Genomic DNA, 24,207 nt, shown 5'->3' with positions numbered 1-24,207 from the left:
TCGTTGACTCCATACAGATGTTGGAGTTTATAAACATTTCTGGATACTAACAATCCTGCTCTGTCTCACAAATTTCTAATGTGGGATCCAGGCAGATTATCCAACCACTGTGGTGGAAATCATTAGCCAGTATGATCCTTCAATTTGCATGCACGTAAATTTTCCAGCCAAAGCCAGAAGACTGGGATTGGAAGCTGGAGTCATAAAATTGTGAAGACATTTGATACTCTGGATCAGGCTGCCAGAATCACTGAGATCAACACAAACCAAGATGCGAAAATGTGAGCTTCCTGCTGGCTTTAGAATAGGAGAGAAATATTGTTGTCCATATGAATGGGATGCAATGTTGTTAATTATTATATCCATATCCTTTTGTAGGATCATCTGCCCCCTTGTGGCCAACTTGAGCCATGGTACAGAGCTAACAACATTCAAAATGTTCTGTCAGAAAGATGTCTCATGTTTCTGACAGAAAATGCACTGAGTGTATGGCTCGGAATTTGTTGGACAGTTGCATCACTTGATCATCGTTAAAGCTGCAGGAAACTAGAGAATCAGTGAACAAAGCTCGAGATCTGAGTTGAAACTTTATTGCTGGAACAGCACAGCAGGTCAGTCAGCATCCAGGGAACAGGAGATTCGACGTTTCGGGCACAGGCCCTTCTATCTCGACAATAGCATTATTTGCTGAAAAATGAGCACCACCCCAAAATAGCTATTGGTAAAACTGGGAAAAGATTCAAATACAAACTGTGACACTTCCCTCGCCCAACTGAAACAGCAACAATAGCTAATGTGCAGCTCTGAATTAGTTTTATGACCATTTACAAGAATGCAGGAGTGCCAAACTCAACATATCTCTAGCTATTCCCACAAACAATTGTGATTTGCTGGTAGCAATAGTGTGAATTCATACTGAAGCATTATCACATAAACATTTGCACCTTAAGCAGTTGAATATTGGGACAGTACTGCTTTTCAAAGTAAAATTTTAACTTTAAGACAACTGATGAAATTCATGATTTGAGCATCTCTATTGGCTACTTCATGATAAATGAGCACATGCATAACTTTAAAATGTTAAAATCTCTCCTTAGCCTACTGGACACCTTTGAAATTGATCAATTAGATGATGACCAACCAAGTCACTGGTTGCACTAAGATTTGTAAAAAATCACTTCAAATTTTGGAATTAATCTAGCACTTACCGTTAGAAATTTTGAAGCAATAGCCAATATATTATACTTGCCAATTTTTAATGACGGTTTAAGATTTTTCAAAAACGCTTTCTTATAAAGTCAATGTTGCTAGAAAAGTACAGAATTTATTGGTTTGCCTTGGTTGCCTTTGAAGATGGTGATGGTGAGTCTCTACTGCCATTCCAGTTGGGAAAATACTCCCCAGAGTGATTTAGAGTCTTAGAGTCATAGAGATGTACAGCATGAAAACAGACCCTTTGGTCCAACCCGTCCATGCCGACCAGATATTCCAACCCAATCTAGTCCCACCTGCCAGCACCAGGCCCATATCCCTCCAAACCCTTCCTATTCATATACCCATCCAAATGTCTCTTAAAAGTTGCAATTGTACCAGCCTCCACCACATCCTCTGGCAGCTCATAGCTCAAATCCTCCAATTCTGGCAACATCCTTGTAAATCTTTTCTGAACCCTTTCAAGTTTCACAACATCTTTCCAATAGGAAGACGACCAGAATTGCACGCAATATTCTAACAGTGGCCTAACCAATGTCCTGTACAGCCGCAACATGACCTCCCAACTCCTGTACTCAATACTCTGACCAATAAAGGAAAGCATACCAAATGCCTTCTTACTATCCTATCTACCTACGACTCCACTTTCAAGGAGCTATGAACCTGCACTCCAAGGTTCAGCAACACTCCCTAGGACCTTACCATTAAGTGTATAAGTCCTGCTAAGATTTGTTTTCCCCAAATGCAGCACCTCGCATTTATCTGAATTAAACTTTATCTGCCATTTCTCAACCCATTGCCCATCTGGTCAAGATCCTGTTGTAATCTGAGGTAACCATTTTCACTGTCCACTACACCTCCAAATTTGTGTCATCTGCAAACTTACTAACTTTACCTCTTATGCTCGCATCCAAATCATTATTCAGCTCACCAGTTCCATATATTTAGCCTGGTGATGATGAAGGTGCATGATGCAGAAGAAAACTTGTGTTTGATAGTTCTCCCTTGTCTTTTCAGTTGTGAAAGGTCTGTGCTTGGCAGTTGATACAGATCAACTGCAGTCATGGCATATACAGTGAATATTTAAACAGATGGATGGATGGATGCTAATCAAGATTTGACTTGGAGTATAAGCTCATTCAGTGTAGTTGCAGCTGCACCCGTCATGGCAAATTTAGAGTAATGCAACACAATCCTGATTTCTGTCTTATAGACATTTTAAATCTTTCGCCCCTCACCTTAAATATGTGCTCCCAATCTTGAAATCCCCCACCATAGGGAAAAGACACCTGTCATTCACCTTATCTATACCCTTCACGATTTTAAGAACTTCTGTAAAGGTCACCCCTCAACCTCCTATATTACAGTGAAAAAAATACCAGACTATCTAGCCTCTCCTTATAACTTAAATCTTTCATTCCTGGAAATATCCTGGCAAATTGTTTCTGAGCCCTGTCTAGCTTAATAATATTATTCCTGTAGCAGGGTGAGCAGAACTGTGCACGGTACTCCAGAAGGAGCCTCACCAATGTCCTGTACAACCTCAATATGACACCCCAACTCCTATACTCAAAGGTCTGAGCAATGAAAGGCAAGCATGCTTATCACCTTCTTAACTACTCTGATGCAAACTGTAAAGAAATATTTACCTGAACCCCCAGGTCTTCCTGTTCTACAGTACTACTCAAGCCCCAACTTTTAATTGTATAAGTCCTGCCCTCGTTTGTTTTACCGAAATGCAATACTTTGCATTTATCAAATTAAACTCCATCTGCCATTCCTCACCCATTGACCCAATTGATCAAGATCTCTTTGCAATCCTAGACAACCTTCTTCACTGTCCACCACACTGCCAATTTTGCCACACTGCAAACTTACTATATTTTCAACCCAATCATTTATATAAATGAGAAACAAAAGCAAGCCCAACACAAATTCCTGTGGAACATCACTAGTAACTGGCCTCCAGTCTGAAAAACATCCATCCGCCACCATTCTGTCTCATGCCGTTAAGCCAATTTTGTAACAAATTGGCAAGCTCTCCCTGAAGCCCTTGTCGTATTGTCGTATAAGTTACATTGATCTAAATCAGAGACAGACATAAAGTTCCACTCTAGATACTACTGCAGTTAGTAATAAAACAAAAGTGGAAAGATACTTATTTTTTCATTTCTTAATGGGTTGCTTGTGAATGGCAAGAACCCAACAACAGCAAAGTGCTTAATAGCAGGGTCCCAAATTACTTAGCAAACTCACTGTCTACTCTTTTCTCTGTACAGCAGCATTGTTGAGGACTCCAAGCTCATGTCCAAAAAGGTTTTCTGCATTTTTAGTGTTGTTCAGAGTGTTGAGAAAAATTAAATCCTCAAAACGGAAGAACTAAAATTTCTTCTGAAAAAAGTGTTTAAGTACATTTATCATATTGAATTCTGATGACTGGAATTCTAAAAAGCATTGACTTAGTGCCATACAATAACTTTGTGAGAAAAGCTTTAGGTCATGGAGTAAACAAATCAAAACCAACTAAGGAATAGGAAACAGAGTGTGATGGTTAATGGCATTTTTCAGGCTGGAGGGAAACGTGTAGTGGAGTTCCCAGTCAGTATTGAAACATTTGCTTTTCCTGATATATAATGATCAGGATTGTGATGTGCGCAGGAGTAGAAAAAAACTGGGTGTGTGTGTATGAGAGTCATTACAGGTAACAAGACAGTTATGGAGAGCTGTTAAAAAAAATACACTGTGTTCAGTTCATTGAAGAGTTCAGGAGCAGCACCAGACATTCCTAAAAATAAAGTAGGCAAAAGTGAGGACTGCAGATGCTGGAGATCAAAGTCGAGAGTGTGGTGCTGGAAAAGCACAGGTCAGGCAGCATCCGAGGAGCAGGAGGATCGACGTTTCAGGCAAAAGCCCTTCATCGGGAATAAAGTGTCAACCTGGTAAAATTTCAAAACTTGTGTGCCAAATGGCAAAACAGCCAGTGATACACAGTTAAGCTATTCCACAATTAATGCATCAGATTGAAGCTCTGCAGACCAGATGCATCCAGTTGTTAAAAGCTGGTGGACAACAAAACAACTCATTGGAGGCAGCTCCCTTTCTTAATGGTGGGGGAACCCAATACATCAGTGCAAATAGTAAGACTCAAGGATTCACAACAATTTTCAGCCTGAAGTGCCAAGTGGATTATAAATCTCAGCCTCCCCCAGAAGTCCCCAACATCACAGAAACATAAAAATAGTAGCAAGTTATACAGCCCTTCAACCTGTTCTGCCATCCAACTCAGTACTCTGTTCCTGTTTTGTCTCCATATTCTTTAATCTCTTTAGCCTAAAAATCAAATCTAGCTTTTTCTTGAAAACATTCAATGTTGTGACCTCAATCACTCTCTGTGGCAGAGAATGGTACAGATTCTCAATATTCTGGGTGAAGAACTTCTTCCTCAGCTCAGTCCTAAACGGCCTACCGTAGTATCTTTAGATGTTGACCTTGGTTCCAGCACCCCAGTTATAGACAAAATCCTGATAACCCTCTCGAGTCCTGTTAGACACTTTTAGGTTCCTATGAGATCCCCACCCACCTTCATTCTTCCAAACTCCAGTGAACATAATCCTGACTAATGCAGGCTCTTTTCACATATCATGATTGATTTCCAACACTCCCCATCAGTCTGCTAGCATGGCTACACATTTTTAATTGCTTGTCATTTTAATTCTCTACCCCATACCAACCCTGATCAGTGTTCTTGCCTCCCACTCTATTGGAATAAAGCTCATCACAAATTGAGGGACATCTACAGTCAGGCTTTTCACAATCTTCCATACAACCCCTGCCCCATTTTTCTGTATATTTTCTTTTTCTTGTTGAGCCACAGCTGTTGAGGATTGATTTCCCATCTAAACCATCTCTTATGCTCATCTGCTTGTTACATTAATATTTACTTTTTGCCTTGCACTGTGGTTCTTTTCTCATTTAACCTATCCGACCCTTTTGTTACCATCTCTACTGTTTTTCTGCCTCAGCAGTTGTTAAAAACTTGTAACAAATTTGATTCTTCCAGTCCTGATCAAAATTCAGCAGTCAGCAAGTGGAAGAGTTGAATAAAACATAAAGAGTTGGGGAACCTCAGCAGGTCTTACAGCATCCGGAGCAGGAGAAACAGAGTTAATGGTGAGCCCATAATGATTCTTCTTCTGACCAGGAAGTGTTGGGAAATGGAAGTGTTAAAATGTTTTCTCTTTCTCTACAAATGCAAACAGGGTTGCTGACTATATTGAAAACTTTCTCTCAGGCAATAAATACTGCATATTTGATATACTTGATAAAGTACATAAATGAATAAGGGGGTGTAGTGAACATTTATGTTTGAGAATAGTTCGTTATTATGTAAAGATGCACTGACTCTCACCGTGCACAAGGTTAGATTTTGATAGCAATGCTGAGCCCTCTAGGCTAGATTCCATCACTGACCGCAAACAGCATTTGTTCCCACTGCTTTCTCAGTACGGATGCAGGATTCCCCTGTCCTTTTTGTTGGTAAAAATGGAATTGTAAACTGGCTGGATTAACTCAGCTATAGGTTACCTCAGAGTGCTGACTGTTGGAGTGATTTAACAGCACTTGAAATGCAGTGTCAGAGTGGTGCAGCTAGAAACCTGGGCTGAGAGCAAGAGTGCCAGCAGCAGCTACCATTAACTATAAAGTATAAAACAACTCAAACTTTGAACAACTGGGTAAGTCAAATTGCAGGCTTTTTTTCCCTAAGTCCTGACTGCTGTGGAAATATAAAACAAAAGGGAGGCAGAGAGTAGGAAACTATAGATTAGTTAGTTTAACATGTGTCATTGCCCTTGTGTGGCAACCACTGATTCTGGGATGTAAAATATTATAAGCACTTTCCTGTAACTGAAATTTACCACATATTGAAGTGTAGCTGTGCTGAGGCTAGACTTTGATGTGGAATACTTTTGAAGAACGTGATATAATGTTTTAAGAACAATGTAGAACTTAAAACTGTAACTTCTAGTTTGTGTTTTGCATTAAGGAAGGGGAAGACATGGATTTAGTTATTTTCCATTTGTTTTGACAGAGTTGGTGGGGAAGTGTCTGGAAGCACATTTGTTTGCATGTACGGTTTTGTTGAGATTTGCAATGAAGACGTGGGGGGTTAGAAGGTTAATGTATTTTTAAAATATTTTAAACTTGCCAGGGACAGAGGTCTAGGAACATTTAAAGAGACAGAAATTTAGAATTGTGGCAATGAGAGAAGGAATGATTGCTGGGAACTTCTAATGGCTCTGCAATTCAAGAAATAGTACATTTAGCTTGCAGATTTGTTTTTGATGTGTTGGAGAAATGTCAACTGAAGGAAGATACGTCTGCTGAATGCATGGAAATTTTCAGGAAGGATCCTGGCTGCAATTGTTCCAGAATTCTTGGTGTGGAGATAGTGGTAACTCTTCACTAGATGCTTTCGTGTTTGTAAGGGCATAGTTTAGAGCTCAACCTCAGTGCAAATTCAAGTGCTGTCCATGTAGTGCTGATGGTCTTGGTTCTGATAGCGAAGAGGAGTGAGTAGTTTTCTGATAATCCTGCAAAGAAGCTACCATCCAGTAGAATGTTTCATGAAGGTGGATTGCTAGTGAGGAAAATGGAGAAATATTGTTGAGATGGGGTAGCTGTGTTTGCACACACAGGTTCCATCACCAAACATACATGATAATAAGGACAGGTCAAAGGCTAGAAATCCTGCAGTAAGTAACAACTGACTTTTCAAAGAATACCCACACTCTAGAATGTGGAAGTCTAGAATGTACAATATTGCCTCAAGAATCTGTGCATCATGCAAAAAGAAAGCAGTTTCTTGATTGGAATACACTATTGCTGCACCATTATTACACCTTGCAAGTAGAATGCATAACAATATGACCTGTTTGACACTACCTTCCAAACTTGACCTCTACCATCCAGAAGAGGTACATGACATGAACAGCATCTTTAATTCCCTCTCCAAGTCTCATACTACCTATAAATATATTGTTGCAGATTCAAAATTAATGTAAAAATGGTGGATTCCCTAATGGTGGACATACCTACATCACAGATTGCAGCTGTTCTCCTCAAGCCTTTAGAGACAGGCAATAAATGCTTGGACAGAAGTGAGCAACCAATAATGTACTTGTGTTATGAATAAATGATCCAAACTCCAACTCATTGCTTTCAAATAGAAGAACAAACAATGCTTTCTTTTTCCATCATCTTCCTTCTAAACTGTTTGATAGGAAAATCTGATTTCTAACCATTGCCCTTCAAGGAAAGAGAATTGCTATACACTATCATCTTTTGGGGAGATATGTAGAGTGGAAGGCTGTATGATGCTGACCCTTGACCTGATCAGTGACTCACCAATTCAACCAGAATGACAATAAGCTAATCAGGGTTCTTATGGCACAACAGTAGTGTCCCTACCTCTGAGCCAGATAGATGGGGTTCAAGTCCCATCTGCCCTAGATGAGTCACATGTCTGACCAGCTTGATTCAGTTGACAGTTATTTCCCTTCCAATCTTAAAACAGTAGGTCTTGTTTTTGAAATAAGTTGGGCACCACCCTGCAAAGGACTGATGCTGTATACTCTCCACTTGCTCACTTTTGTCTGTCATCCAGATGCATTCTATCTTCTAGTGATGGAAATCACCAAGAGCCATCTATTGGGGGTGTTCTCATTCTGTTGAGAATCTGGATGGAGCGCATTTAAATGCAGCTATCGAATACAATCCACACTTGAATAGGCTCACTGGGTACCAAGCCACATGTAGCTTTGTGGTCTAGAAGAAAATGAGGCTGCAAAAAACTATTTAGTTCCTTAGAAGAGCCGGATTTTAAAACTTTTGGTTGTATTTTAATTACTTTAGGATAATCTACAGATACCCCGTCGGAAGAGGCAGATTGGAGGATCTCCTCACTGACCTGCTTCTGGGTCCACAAGTCCATGCAAAAGACTGTGGAGGGGTTGCAGTACCTGACTGACTGCCCCCTTCTTCTGTGGTTACGTTCATACCTGTATGTCTATGGAGAGGGAGCAATGGAATCCACCAGCAGAATAGAGGTCTTTCGGGGACTGGTGAACATGATAGCTTCATTTGATTTTGGTAGATTTGTTTATACGTTTCTGTTAATCTCAACTTTGTTATTCTGCAGTCTAAGCCATCATTGTTCCTTTTTTTAAAAAGGGGTAGAAAACTCACTGATTGGACTAGATCAAGATTTAAAAAGCTACAAATAGTCCTATTTAGTTCTAATGCCTGTATTCCCGATCTCTAAAATGGTAATCTGATGTTGGTTTAAATAAAAATGCAGCTCACCATAATTTCAAGATACACAAATTCCGAAAGTCTTTTAAAAGCAACCAAAAGTCAATGACATAGCAGAGCAGAGGGACATGGAGACAGCTTACACTTCAAGAAATCAAAGCACAATGTTTGATAGAGAAAACAATTACTTTATTCAACAAGGAAGCAATATGATAAATATATTGACAATGCATTAAATTTAAAAAGAATGATCACTAACAGACAAAGCACACAACAGTAAATGAAAACGTTTACAAGCTGTGTTGCACAACGTTTCAATTAACTTGACAAACTTTACTATAAACTTCTAAAGATATACATGAATAATTTTTCATCTAGTTGCACTAATTGTATCAAAATGCCTTCCTATAATATAACAAACTCATTGATTAAGGGTAGAGGTTTTATATAATTTGGATATTAACTACAAAAGTTAGAAATGATCTTCTATGGGTAACTTAGTTGTTAAAATGTTGCAAATACCTAGAACGGTATAACGATCATAACAATATGGAAACTAGCCATTGAGGGAAAAAAAAGAGTTGCTAATTTTATCAAATAATGCAACATTCTTCCAAAAATTGGAACCTCAGTTAAACAAGGTAATTGAGACTCCAACATGCGGAAATCAGTTTAAACAAATACTCTGCACTAAAGTAACTGCAGAATGAGCTGCTCAGGAACCATTAGTTTTCAAACTTCTAGCAAGCTTAAAGAAACCTCATACTTTGTTTTGTAGCTCAGTGAACGTGCAATTAAAAAACCTCAAAGTTTAAACTGGTTGGGCCAAGGATAAACATTGAGACACATCTGCAATAATTTGACTAAATCAGACTTGACAGTCTCAATAAGTTTGTCAAAGAAAGATTGGGTTATGGCCTTTTAGAACCAACAGGATAATAGGAAATGTTTTCATTTAAAAGTTGATTTTAGTATTGCAAATTTCACATCAGCATTTCCATTGGGCAACGGTGTAAAATTGCATAGAAAGTAAGCTTCCAAACCATGCTCAAATCCAATTGCCTGATGTAGTTCTCAACTCTTCTGCTTAACTGTTTATAGATGAAATTAAATTTTCAATACAGAACTTAAAGTTGACTGTTTCATTGAGCATTGGATCCAGTGGAAGAAACTACACCATGACAGATAATTTAAAGCTGTCTTATTTTTAAAAACTCATTTTCACCAAGGATATCCTGAGAAACTGTAGCATTTTATATCATGAATGCCAAGTTTGATAGCTTACATGAACATTTGCTATGTCCATTTGCTTTTTTTAAAGGAGAACCTATGGCTATACTGAAAGTGTGAACAGTGTGCCATAACATAGCTGATAAAACAAAATGGGAGCAAGCATCAATTTGCAATGGTAACAAAATATATTCATCAGCAGTAGCAACATGTGGCTGTACAACAGAGGGGTCTATTGACAAATGCATCACTCTAGCAAAGATGGACATGAAACCAAAAATAAAATTTTGATACTATTTGAACCAGCTTCAGCTGGGCTGGTTTGGAATGCAACATAATTGAAAAACCTCAAGTCTAAACACCGAATTACGCTCTAGGGACAAAATTATTTTAAATAAAAAGTGATGAAGGACTCATTTGGTCAAGATTTCTTCACTGGTGTCACAATAGACAAAGATAAAGGTGTACAAGCTTCTGTGATCCACATTCACAAACCACTGAGCTGCCAGGATCACAATCAATGTTCAGTAAATTTCACAAGTCAAATTGCTCTTATAAACAGATCTTAAGATTAATCCATCAGAATAACAGGATACAATCTGTTATGAAACTCCAGGTTATCAGATGTTAAAAGAAATTAAGTGCAAATAAGATTACATTGCCTTGGTTTTGTGGCAGAGTTACAAAGGCATCTGGGATTTGCATGTCAGTCTAAGTTCAGATGCCACTGAGAATATTGGTGAATGGGAAAAGATAAAAGGACAATAAAGACAGGTCACCCAGATTGCTACAGAAATCAGTTCAACTGTTATCAGAATTTGACAAGTTACGTTTTGCTTCCCTTTCTCAACAGCGGAGTATTACAAGGGTGTGAAATAGAGGGCCAAAACACAGACACTAAAGGTGCAAGTATATAGCAACATGAGCATTAATAAAGTAATGATATAAACATGCTCTCAAAATTTCATAATAGTTTTCAGGGCAGTCACTGTCCAACAGATTTTCACATTGTAAAAATGACAAGTTCATACAATTGTAACTGAAGCCAAGAACTTGTGACCAAATGAATATTTAGACTTGTAATCTTCTTCATAACTAGCATATATCTTTGCAGAAAAATATTCAAAAGCAACTGAAGGACCATCTGAACACTTCAAAAAAATGGAATATTTACTTTGTGGTCAAGCAGACAGATTCCCTCATTATGCTAAAGAAAATCCAAATTTTTCCCATAGCATAAGCAAATATGAGCTCTGTGGTCTTGGGATACAAGTGCTCCACTTGCACTACTATTTAAATGCAAAACTTTCATTTTGCTCAAGTGCTTAGATTGACAACATATTGAGTGTTCTTAAGATAAAAAAAGTTATCTCCATGGCACTACATTTTCTCAGCTTGCGAAGATCAAAAATTTATAGATACAGGCACCTGCATAAATCTAACACTAATCAAGGACCAAATTCTGCACAGACATCCTCCGACACATTGAACAAAGCATGGACATGAGAATATTTAGATAGATTTGGCCTACTTAGTTTATGCCATATGTTGTGCAACTTCAGACAGCAACGTTAGTCCTCATTCTATTTTCTGGGAAAAGATTCTAGCAGCAATTTGCTTGCGAATAGTGAAGGCAACCCCAATACTTCAGTTTGATTTTAAACACTCCATTCACAAAATAAAAATCCTATTCACAAATCAATGAGGAAAACTCAAAATTTGTCAAATATAATCTACTTGCCCTGAGTTTACTTGTAATAGGCAAAAAGGCAAAAGCAAGATTCTTGCTGTGTTAATTAAGTGCTGTTGTGCAACATATTCTATATACAGAGTCTCATATACAATTAGAAACACTCAAAGGAAGAAATATTTTTCCAATTCTCAACCCATATAATAGGACAATAGTTTGTATGTCATGGTCAACATCCAGTAGCCCTTTGTTTGTCATTATAGCCAGTGATCTCAAAAAGTCATTTTGAGTGTTATTCATTTGGAAGTGTCACCTTGGTGATGATGTAGGGCTAGATGAGGATGACACTGGAGCTTTGGAAGGCTGAAAGGATAAAGGGGATGTTGGTGACAACTTCTTAAGACCAAGAACATCACCGTTATGTAGCTTCCACAGAAGTTCTTCATTTTCCATAGATAAGCGCTTGTTCACTTTTGATTCTTTCTGTAGTGATTCTTGTAAAACAACCTGTTCAGTCGAGAGTTGCCTGCAAAAATAAAACATGAAAATGCATTTTGATTTAAAAACAAACTTTTGCTGATCAGGGAGATAAAACCAATGCAAATTAATTCAATGGCCCCGTCTGTCAGTATATCTCCATATTTAGTGACATAAGAAATCAGAAGAATTTACTATATAAGCAGCATACGTAGCTTGGAATATCACTTTGGCAAAATCTTCACAATAGAGTCATACAACATGGAAACAGACCCTTTGGTCCAACAATAACTAATAATACATATGCAACCAATGCACTCAGACTATTGACAGAATTTTACAAGATTATTCTTAAAAATTACAGAAAAACTGGAGATGTGTACAAAACACAATAATTGAGAAGCATACAACAGCCTTTAAAAACCTCGTTGTAAACATGGCATAAAACTACCTCCCCGTACTTGAACAGCAGTTTACCACTACAAATTTATTTCACTCATGGGACATGGACAATAAATGTTGGCTCAGCCAGCAGCAGCCATCACAAATTACCCTCAAGCTGGTGAATTGCCTTCTTGAACCACTGTAATCTAAGTATTTTAGGAAGACTCACAAAGTTTTATTAGGGAGGAAGTTCCAGGATTTTTTCCCAATGACCCTGAAGGAACAGTGTCTTACAAGCAGCTTTGAGAATGTCCACAATCTTTTGTTGATGATTTACATTGCTGCTGTTAAGCATCGTTGAAGAAAATGAATCCTGGTGAATTCAGTGCCAATCAAGTGGGCTGCTTTGTCCTGATGGTGTCAAGCTTGAGTGTTTTTGGAGCTGCACCCATTCAGGCAAGAGGGGAGTATTCCATTACACCCTTTGTGCTTTGTAGATGGTGGACAGGTTTGAGAGTGTCAGGTCGTGAGTTACTTGCTAAAGTATTCCCAGCCTCGGACCTGAACTTTTACTCAGTATATTAATGTATAGAGTCCAGTTCATTTTCTGATCAATGGTAACCCTGAGATGTCGATAGTGGGGGAAATTCAGTGATGGTAATGCCATTGAAATTAATGGGAGAGAGGGATAAATCATCTCTTGTTGGAGATGATCATGTTCTAGCATTTGGGTGGCATGAATATTATCTATTACTTTTCAGCCCAAGCCTGGACATTGCCCAGGTTTGCTGCATTTGGACACGGACTGCTTCACTAACCGAGGCTTTGAAAATTGTGCTAAACACTGACTGTTGGTCGTGAGTCATCTCCACTCCAGTTCGCAACCATCTTGTATGCCAAGTAGGACTCCAACCTGAGAGCTACACCCTCAAATTCCCAATGCTTCTAGTTTTGCTAGATCTCTTCAATTCCATACTTCATCCAATGTGACTTTGATCTCAAGGGCTGTCACTCTCACCTCACTTTGCATTTCAGCTCCTTTGTCCATGTTCGATCAAAAGCTGTAATGAGGTCAGAATGTAACGTGCAGCCCTTGTGGAACCCAAACTAAAGCATTAATGAGCAAATATTACTGAGGTGGTGCTGCTTGATGTCACCAACAGTCCTATGTTCCATTAATTGACTACATTACACAAATGGCTCATTGCACCAAGTGCAGTAAATGAGCTTGATCAAGGATTAGCTAACAAAGAATTTAGTTAGATGGGTCATTTCTAAGCTGGCAAACTAGCTAAGGAAATACCATGTGCATAAATAATGAAACTGCAACTTTTACAATGAATGTCAATGACTTGCTTGAAGAGCCAAATATTTTGTAATTAAATCTGCTTACAATAGAGAGGGAGGAAAGAAAGTTAGCATGAGAATACAAAGGTTACAAAATGGACCTGCTGAAAATTTGGCAGACAAGTGATAGAACAGAAAATCAGGATAAGCCTATTTACCATGTTCTGCACTTAACAGATGCATCCTGCATTCTTGGAGTTTATTTGAAACAGGATGATGCATATAGATGGCATGTGCAAACCGGTGATGAGATTTCCTCAACAGCACACTTGCACAATGGTTAAAATCCAATTTGAGAGAGAATCAGCCCATTGATTAATCATTGGTATACCATTTTGCCATATTATCCAAATGCATAACCATTACAAAAATTGAAGATTTTCCAGTCATAGATGTACAGCATGGAAACAGACCCCTCAGTCCAACTCATTCCTGCCGACCAGATACCCCAACCTCATCTAGTCCCATTGCCAGCACCTGGCCCATATCCCTCTAAACCCTTCCTAGTCATATACCCATCCAGATGCCTTTTAAATGTTGCAACTGTACTAGCCTCCACCACTTCCTCTAGCAGTTCATTCCACACACACACAACACCCTGTGTGAGAAAGCATTGCCCTATTGGTCCCTTTTATATCTTTCCCCTCTCACCCTAAATCTATGACTCCAGGGAAAAGACTTTGCCTATTTGTCCTATCCATGTCCCTCATGATTTCATAAACCTGTATAAGGTCACCCCTCAGCCTCTAATGCTCCAGGGAAAATAGCCCCAGCCTATTCAGTCTGTCCCCATAGCTCAAATCCTCCAACCCTGGCAAAATCCTTATAAATCTTTTCTGAACCCTTTCAAGTTTCACAACATCTTTCCAATAGGAAGGAGACCAGAACTGCACACAATATTCCAAAAGTGGCCCAACTAATGTCCTGGGCAGCCGCAACATGACCCCCCAGCTCCTGTACTCAATACTCTGACCAATAAAGGAAAGCATACCAAACTCCTCCTTCACTATCCTACCTACCTGCAACTCTTTCAGTCATGCGGCAAAGCAAAAGTTTTACAATACTCAATACCAAGTCTCTCTATACATTCATGCCTTTCACATTCAACTTAAAACTCAAATTCTTCGATCTCCTTTAAGTCACCATGAAGGATGAGGATCCACTCATTTCTGCTGCTTTAACATCCATCTACTGAGAATTATTCTTGCCAGCTTGCAGCATTCAGTGTGGACACTGACAAGTTCAAACAACAGCTGATCATTAATATTAGAACTTGCATTTTTAACATTCAATTTTGCAAGTTAGTATCATATGCAAACAGAACAAAAAAATGCGACTGCTCAGCGATTGCATTAATAGACTAAATATTAATTCACTTACCGAGACACAGCAATGTGTTTATCCATTCGAGCTTTTAAGTCTTCATTTTCTTGCATCACAATTTTAAGCTTTTCATCTAACACAGTATGTTTCTCCATCTTTGAAAAAAATATAATTTTCACATTAAAGTAACTACTCTTTTCTTCCTAACTTTCAGATCACTACTGTAACCATCCTAGATTTGAAGGAGTACAATTAGTCATGATGCAGAACATGAAGAACATTAACATCAGATTAACAAGAGGCTGAGATGTAGTGGTAATATCAGGACAAGTAATCAACAGCCACAGGCTAAAGTTCCGGATCATGGATTCCAATCCAAGCGTGTCAGATGACGACATTCAAATTGCACTAATTCCCTAAAACTATCCGAATGGAAATTACATAACCAGTCCCAATTGCCATAAAAACCCATCAACTTCATGAATGCCACTTAAGGAAATTTGGTCTACCTACGACTCCAATCCACACTAATGTAATTGCTAATGTAGTGGTCTAGCAAGCGACTTAATTCCAGGGTAATTACAGATAAGCAACAAATATTGAGCTTGTCCACATCCTGTCCAATAAAGACAGATTAGAGTGACTGTCAATATTTAAGAAATGAATACATAAATAGCTGAAGGATAGAACAAAAGAACTAAACTTGGATTTAACTTTTGCTTTGAGAATAAAATCAAACAGGAAGAGTTTGGGTTATTTTATTTAACTTCATTATTTGGATATCCATTTCAAAAATACAACTATAACAAGTTACTTATGATTATAATGAGTCATTAACCAACTCCAATGGACGAAATCAGAGCTTACGCTAAATACTGGTCAATTCTATGCTGGATTCCAGTCCCTTGAAATTTACATACCAGCTTTTCCATCTGCATCAGCTTTTTCTCTTGATTATGTATCTTCTCATTTTTTATTTCCAGTACTGCCTTTAAACTGTCCAGTTCTTGCTGCAGGTATAGACTCAAGGGGTCAATTTTCTATTAATAAAGAAAAGAGAGAGGCTTTCAATGGCATGATGCATTCAAGTCAATATTGCTTCTACTAGCTTGTTGTGTTAGGACCAGAACAGGACTAGACCACTCAACTTTTTGAACTTGCTGTCCTATTGTAGATAATGGCTGATTACCCTATCAATGTTATATTTCCAAGTCATTTCCAGATATCATTAGTGACTAGAAATCTCCATCTTGAACTTAATGACTGAGGTTCCACAGCTCTCTGGGTTACAAAATTCCAAAGATGCACCACCCTGATTGACATTCCTCTTCATCTCAGTCCTAAAAAGTTTGCCTTTTTCGAGACCGTATCTGCTGGTTCAGAAATAGTCAAACCCACCCCCACACCAGAGAATCTGCATCCATTATATCATCTTTGGACATGAACTCTTCACTCTCCTTCCATTCAAGAAATACTCCCTTTCACCTCCATTCTTCCAAGCCCAAATGGAAACTTCACACTTAACCACAGTAGATTCACCTGCCGTGCACTTGGCTACAGTGTCTCTTGGCATCCCCCTCAGTTTTAATCGGCAAACTTAAAACACTAAAAGGGATGTTCTAATTTGTTCAGAGAATTCTGTTATACCACAGCTGGAGATAAGTGGAATGTAGAAGGAATTTAGATTTTGAAAATAATTGGATAGACAAAATGAGATTTCCTTTTATTACATCTTTCCTCATTAAAGTTTGCAAAATATCTTTTGAAATATACATCAGTCGTTTCTCTACACCATTGCTTGCAGACTACGTAAATACAACATATGGGATTCAACACCTATTTGTATACAGTCAGAAGTTAGACAACACCAGTAATATAGTCCAACAGGTTTATTTGAAATCAAGTTTTTGGAGCCTAACCCCTTTGTCAGGTGAACTGAAAGCTTGTGACTTAATATAAACCACCGTTGTACTATAACCTGGTGTCACGTAACTTCTGACATTCTCTACCCCAGTCCAACACCAGCAGTTCCACATTTTTGTACACAGCCTTTAGCAGAAAATGTCCCATGACACTTCATAAGGCCATCACAAAGCAAGAGTCGAAAAGTGTGGTGCTGCAAAAGCACAGGTCAGGCAACATCCAAGGAACAGGAGAACTGATGTTTGGGGCATGAGCTCTTCCTCACGAATGTGTCATCACTGATACAGAATCAAAGGGGTGATGGCCAAAGCTTAGTCAAAAGTGGAAGTCTAAAACATTAAAAGGTGAAATAAAAACTAAATTGACAAAAAGGATCCAGTTTGCTGACATCCAGCTATATCTTTTAGCACCTTAACTGGAAATGTGAATCACTTGATACATGATCAGTCAAATTCAAAATGATATTGGTGAAGTTGAGTCTTATTGAATAGATTTTAATGCTGTGCAAGGCTGTACAAGCAGAGTGGATAAAGGGTTGACAGCAGATGTAATATGTTCTGAGTTCGAAAAAGCATTTGATAAAAGTCCCTCAAAAAAATGTTACTGCACAAGGAAGCTCAAAGCAAAGCACTAGAGAAACTCAGTAGAAGTAGCAGTGTCTAAGACAAAACAAGTGTTAATATTTCAGTTAAACTTAAATGTCAACTCTCAGATGTGGCCACATTGGAGTTTCTCCAGCAGTTCCAAATAGTTTGCCTTTTATTCTGAAACCATATCCACACCAGGTTAGATTTTAGATTTCAGGTATCTACAGTACTTGACTTTCACTGAGCATGCACATGGTATGGTGGTTATGGTGATGGTGCTGGTGCTAAATCAGAAAAAAAAAAGATAAGTAGATTTCCAGGAGACAAACTAAATCAAAATGAACAATGATCAACTGGACAGCCTCAATTATTTTAAATATATGAATAAGTGCATAAGATAGGGAGCAGCCTTAGTTATACATGATCTAAAAGTAGAGTCAAGGGTTATTTGCAGGAGCAGGAAAAGGAGTTAAAACTCCAATCAAATCAGCGATGATTTTCTTAAATGGCAAAGAGTATATGTGTATTCAATGGACTGGATTGCCATTCCTGCTTGCCCTCCAGCTCTCATCTGTGATAAACCCTGTTCTCTGGTTAATGATTTAATTTTGTCACATTGAACCAGCCAATTGGTCATCTGGGTCCTATTTAACCCAAAAATGAAAAGGTCCAATCCACAACAGAGTTAGAGCCAAGCATTGAAAACAGATGAAAAACACTGGGTAAGTCATAGATATTAGCTTAATAGTCCAGACAAGGAGAAAAGGTTGACATGAGATTATCAATTCAGTGAGGCAGTCTAAAACCATAGCAGGTCTAAAGAGATAGAAGGTGGCTTTTCGTAGTTGAGAAAACTTGGTTGTTGGTCAGTCATGGAGAGAAAATGTCCAGGGAGAAGAGTCATAGTAGAGGGAAGGTTGTACAAAGAGTTGGAAATTTTACTGGTGGTAAACGACAGTGCACCAGATAGTGGCATCACCCTTTGGGTGATTTGGGGTCATTTTTAGGATGACAGACTTAAATCTATATTAATGATTTGTCCACTACAAATCACTCCCTGGGACAATAAAGTTGCCCATAAAGACACGTCGAGGCAGCTGGATCTAAATTCACTGGAATTCATAATTTGCAAGCTGGACGATTATGTTAAGTCTGCACTCAAGCAAAACAAGTATAGCTAATTCATAGGGAGGTCAGGCAGCATCCAAATAGGAGGGTCAACATTTCGGACATAAGCCCATCAGGGATGAAGGACTGATGCCTGAAATGTTGACTCTTCTTGGATGCTCCGTGACCTGCTGCGCTTTTCCAGTGTCACATTTTGACTCTGACCTCCAGCATCTGCAGTCCTCACTTTCTCCTAATTCATGGAGAAAACAGGTTAGGGAGAGAACAAAAACATTGCGAAATTGAGATAGGCTGATGTTATACCAGTCCTCAATGAAATATAACAGCAGGCCAAAACTGTGTCCAATGAGGAGTGAATAGTGGAGACAGATGAAAGGACAGTCCTGGTCAAAGTTGAGGGTGGGGAATTGAAGCTTGAAAGTAATTGTTCATAACCTCGGTGGTTAATACATCATCCCTCCCACCCCCACCTCATATTTCCTTTCGGTCTCTCTCAGAACTAATTAGAACTCAGCAGAAATAAAAGTCAATTCTACGAGCCCCTCCATATCAATCAAGATGTTAGATTAAGTGTCACAAAGATAATGATACAAGGGAATAAGCTTTCATGTTGGGTAAACAAACATAGGAGTAAGCTATTCATACCTGCTCTGCCATTTGATAGATCATGGCTGATCAACTGCCTCAAAATGATTTTACCATGCTTACCCTATAAATCTTGATGTCATTAATATCTATAAATCTATCAACCCACCTTGGACATACTGACCTAAGTTTCTAGAATAGAGACTAGCATTTAGAATACTGGCTAAATAACAGGAGAGAGAGATACTTGGGGTCATTTTTAGGTTGACAGACTTATATCTATAGGTAAAAACAATGACTGCAGATGCTGGAAACCAAATTCTAGATTAGAGTGGTGCTGGAAAAGCACAGCAGTTCAGGCAGCATCCGAGGAGCAGGAAAATCGACATTTCGGGCAATATTCCTGATGAAGGGCTTTTGCTGAAACTTCGATTTTCCTGCTCCTTGGATGCTGCCTGAACTGCTGTGCTTTTCCAGCACCACTCTAAGCTAGACTTATTTCTAGATCAATGATTGGCCTACTACACATCAGTCCCTGGGACAATAAAGTTGCCCATGAAAACAGGCTGAGGCAATTGGATCTAAATTGCCTGGAATTCACAATCTGAGTAAAACATATAAAATTCTGCAGTGGCTTTTGACAGGGTAAACACTGATGGCTTCCACTGCTTATGGATTTTAAAAACGAAGGGTCACCATTACACAGTAAAGTGCTCATCATTTAGGACTGAGATAGGGAGAAAAATGTTCACCCAAAGGATTATGAATACTTCAAATTCTCCAGCCCATCTCTATGTGGACTCTACATTTACTAATGTATTTATTGTTGGGATAGATGTATTTTTGGTCTCAAAAGAAGAATAGAGGGATATGGGGAGCAAAGAGAAAAAAAAAGTAGAGTTTTAGCAAGTACAGTAATTTCAACAGGCCATGTGGTTCATCCAACCCTATAGTATCCTTGCCCAAAAAGAAAATTCTATTGTAGCCAAATTTACTATTGATCCGAAACAGGAAAGCAAGATGTAAGGGGAAGACTGTCTACACAAAAATAAAAGTAGATTGAATTAGTTTGCAAAAAACTTGACAGATTGAGTATTGTGAGAAAATGCAAGATTACTCATATAGCCTGAAAAAAAGTAGAAAAGCAGACTATTTTAAAATAGACAAATTGCAGGATACTGCAGTAGACAGGGGTCATTGTACATGAGTCTGAAAGTTAGGATCCTAACATAGCAAATTTAAAAAAGCCAATGTTGCATTTACTTTATTACAAAGGAGAGTATAACCACAGCTGTGGGGAGCATTGATGGGACCACAACCAGACTAGTGCATATAGCTTTGGTCAGTTTGAGGTATTTAGATGTATGGGGCAGTTCAACAAATGCTTACCAGGCTGGTTGCTGGGATGATAGCTTTACCTTAAGAGTTGGTGTATCAAACGTGATGTGCTGGGAAAGCAGTCAGGCAACATCTGAGGAGAAGAGCTTATGTCTGAAACATCGACTCTCCTGCTCCTTGGATGCTAACTGACCAGCTGTGCTTTTCCAGCACCACGCTTTTTGACTCTGATTTCCAGCATCTGCAATCCTTACTTACTTACTCCTAAGATGTGACAACCAGGTTAAGCCTCTATTTACAGAAGTCAAGATTCAGGTGAGCTTACTGAAACAAGTTTGAGGGAATTTGATAGAGCAGATGCTGAGATGATGCAAGTGACTCAAACTAGGTTGCAGTTTAAAAATAAAGGGTCTCCTATTTGCATTGGAAATGCTGAGGAATGTCTTTGAGGGATTGGTGTTGAGCTTTTTTCTGCAGGCAGGAGTGGAGGTTGGATCCATGAACATGTTCCAGTTACAGTAGAGGCAGGATAGAGAAGTTAAGGCAGCAGTCAGATCAGCCATGATGTTTACATGGAGTAGCATAATAAGTTCAAGGAGGTTGAACCCCTGTTCTGTTTTTACCCCCATTCTCAAATTACACAAGCAGAATAAATACCGATGTGTTGCACACATTAATTATATGACGAGCATAAGACTAAAGGTAAATAATTTCATGCAATATTAGCCTAGTCAGGGATGCTATTAATTGCAAAAATTCAAATGTCCAATAGGAAAGTTTTTTAAAAAACACTGGAAAGCTTCCATTAAATACATAAATTTGTTAGTGATTAATACTACAATACAGATAAATATAAAAATATACTCCCTGAAATAAAGGCTGTTTCTCCTCATGGTGGGTCCAGAATTTTGACAAAATGGCCAGTGGCATGCAAGATGCAAAAAGTTGAGAACCAGCACAACCAAACAAATTTTAATCAGCCTTTGGCTTTTTTTTAATGCTTGACTGTCTCAAATGTCGAAGTTAATTAGTGCTAAATTCATTAAAAATATTAACTCTCAAAAAACCCATTTAATTTTGGTTTAAGATGGTTTTAAACTGTATCATATACAATACTTCACATGTAGTTGTGCATTCAACTAGCTAGGCCCTATACTCTCATTCCCTCTCAAATCTATGGAATTAGCTTCATTCAGATGCTTCTTCAAAACCAAATGCTTTGAGACAGACTATTATACAAAGGCACAATCAAGTCATTGACAGCGGAGGTGATTTAAAAACAAAAAATTAGTCAAAAGTATTCCAAGACCTCCAGCATAAGTAATACAAACCTAAGTTATTTATAGCACAATCTAAAGAACACTCCTAAACTAGCAAGTATTCTTTTGGAATATAACAGAACTTACTTTTTCCTTCTGTGCTTGTGCTTTGATGATTTCCTCCTTATTTTGAATTTCTTTCTTTAGAGAATCATTTTCCTCAATCAGTTTTTCAATTTGGCGCTGAAAACAAGATTTTGATTAGATTAGCAAAGAGGTCCATATTACAAAGGTGGTGGTGCTGGATGCCTTGAAAGGCATAAAAGTGGATAAATCCCCAGATCCTGACCAGGTGTACCCTAGAACTCTGTGGAAAGCTAGGGAAGTGATTGCTGGGCCCCTTGCTGAAATATATGTATTATCAATAGTCACAGGAGAGGTGCCAGAAGATTGGCAGTTGGCTAACGTGGTGCAACTTTTTAAGAAGAGTGGTAAGGAAAAGCTAGGGAATTATAGACCAGTAACCTGAAGTCAGGTGTTGGGCAAGTAGTTGGAGGGAATCCTGAGGGAGAGGATTTACATGTATTTGGAAAGGTAAGGACTGATTAGGGATAGTCACATGGCTTGTGCAAGTGGGAAATCATGCATCATGAACTTGATTGAGTTTTTTTGAAGAAATAACAGAGGATTGATGAGAGCAGAGCAGTGGACGTGATCTATATGGACTTCAGTAAGGCATTCATCAAGGGAGACTGGTTAGCAAAGTTAGGTCCCATGGAATACAGGGAAAACTAGCCATGTGGATACAGAACTGGTTCAAAAAGGTAAACAACAGTGGGTAGTGTGGAGGTTGCTTTTCAGATTGGATGCCTGTGACCAGTGGAGTGCCAAGAATCAGTGTTGGGTCCACTGCTTTCCGTCATTTATATAAATGATTTGGACGTCAACACAGGCGATATAGTTAGTAAGCTTGCAGATGACACCAAAATTGGAGGTGTAGTGAACAGCCAAGAAGGTTACCTCAGATTACAATGGTATCTTCCTTAGATGGGCCAAGGGGCTAAGGAGTGGCAGATGGAGTTTAATTCAGATAAACGTGAGGTGCTGTATTTTGGGAAAGCAAATCACAGCAGGACTTATACACTTAATGGTAAAGTCCTAGGGAGCATTGCTGAACAAGGAGGCTATGGAGTGCAGGTTCATAGCTCCTTGAAAGTAGAATCGCAGGTAGATAGGATAGTGGAGGAAGAATTTGGTATGCTTTCCTTTATTAGTCAGAGTATTGAATATAAGAGTTGGGAGGTGATGTTGCAACTGTACAGGATTTTGGATAGGCCACTTTTGGAATAGTGTGTGCAATTCTAAACATCCTTCCAATAGAAAGGATGTTATGAAACTTGAACAAAGGATTCAAAAAAGATTTTCAAGGATTATTGTGTGCAGTTTTGGTCGCCATACTATAGGAGGGATGTGGAGGCACTGGAACGGGTGCAGAGGTGGTTTACCAGGATGTTGCCTGGTATGGTAGGAAGATCGTATGAGGAAAGGCTGAGGCACTTGGGGCTGTTTTCATTGGAGAAAAGAAGGTTTAGGGGTGACTTGATAGAGGTGTATAAGATGATTAGGGGTTTAGATAGGGAGACAGGGTTTAGACCATGAGAACCTTTTTCCACGTATGGAGTCAGCTATCATGAGGAGGCATAGCTTTAAATTAAGGGGTGGTAGGTATAGGACAGATGTTAGGGGTAGGTTCTTCACTCAGCGAGTCGTGAGTTCATGGAATGCCCTGCCAGTAGCAGTGGTGGACTCTCCCTCTTTATGGGCATTTAAGCGGGCATTGGATAGGCATATGGAGGATAGTGGGCTAGTGTAGGTTAGGTGGGCTTGGATCGGTGCAACATCGAGGGCCAAAGGACCTGTACTGCGCTGTATTTTTTTTCTATGGTTTTATGATGTCGCCAGGTTTGGAGGATTTGAGGCGGAATATGAGGAGACTGTTTTCCTTGGAGAATTGGAAGCTGAGGAGGGACCTCAGAGGTTTATAAAATCATGACAGGCAATGCATAGGATAAAATAGATGAGTACAGAACTAGGGGGCGTAGGTTTAAGGTGAGGGGGGAAAGATATAAAAAGGGACCTAATGGGCAACTTTTCATGCAGAGGGTGGTGTATGTATGGAATGAGCCGCCAGAGGAAGTGGTGAAGGCTGGTACAATTGCAACATTTAAAATGCATCTGGATGGGTATATGAATAGGGAGGGTTTGGAGGGATAAGGGGTGGGTGCTGGCAATGGGACTAGATTGGGTTAGGATATCTGGTGGGCATGGACAGGTTGGGCCTGGGTATATGAATAGGAGGGATATGGGCCAAGTGCTAGCAAATGGGACTAGATTAGTTTCTGATACCTGGTCA

At 39.0% G+C, this 24,207-nt stretch overlaps 1 protein-coding gene across 4 annotated transcripts in view; it reads right to left on the bottom strand.

Moving 5' to 3' along the window:
- Positions 1–8,690: 8,690 nt before the first annotated feature.
- The window catches only part of mtus1b (microtubule associated tumor suppressor 1b), a 209,641-nt gene continuing 194,124 nt past the window's right edge, over positions 8,691–24,207 (bottom strand). For all 4 annotated transcript variants that reach the window (XM_043690010.1, XM_043689991.1, XM_043689999.1 and 1 more), the window contains 4 exons: positions 21,942–22,037; positions 15,895–16,014; positions 15,032–15,129; positions 8,691–11,969 (listed from right to left, as the gene is read on the bottom strand). In XM_043690010.1, coding sequence (XP_043545945.1) covers positions 11,753–11,969; positions 15,032–15,129; positions 15,895–16,014; positions 21,942–22,037 — 531 coding nt within the window. In that variant the 3' untranslated portion in view covers positions 8,691–11,752. The remainder of the gene's footprint in view (positions 11,970–15,031; positions 15,130–15,894; positions 16,015–21,941; positions 22,038–24,207) is intronic.

Source organism: Chiloscyllium plagiosum, chromosome 1 (assembly GCF_004010195.1).
Source record: "Chiloscyllium plagiosum isolate BGI_BamShark_2017 chromosome 1, ASM401019v2, whole genome shotgun sequence".
NCBI lineage: Eukaryota > Metazoa > Chordata > Chondrichthyes > Orectolobiformes > Hemiscylliidae > Chiloscyllium > Chiloscyllium plagiosum.
The sequence above is the reverse complement of the archived record's forward strand: the minus strand, read 5'-3'. Positions and strand labels throughout refer to the sequence as shown.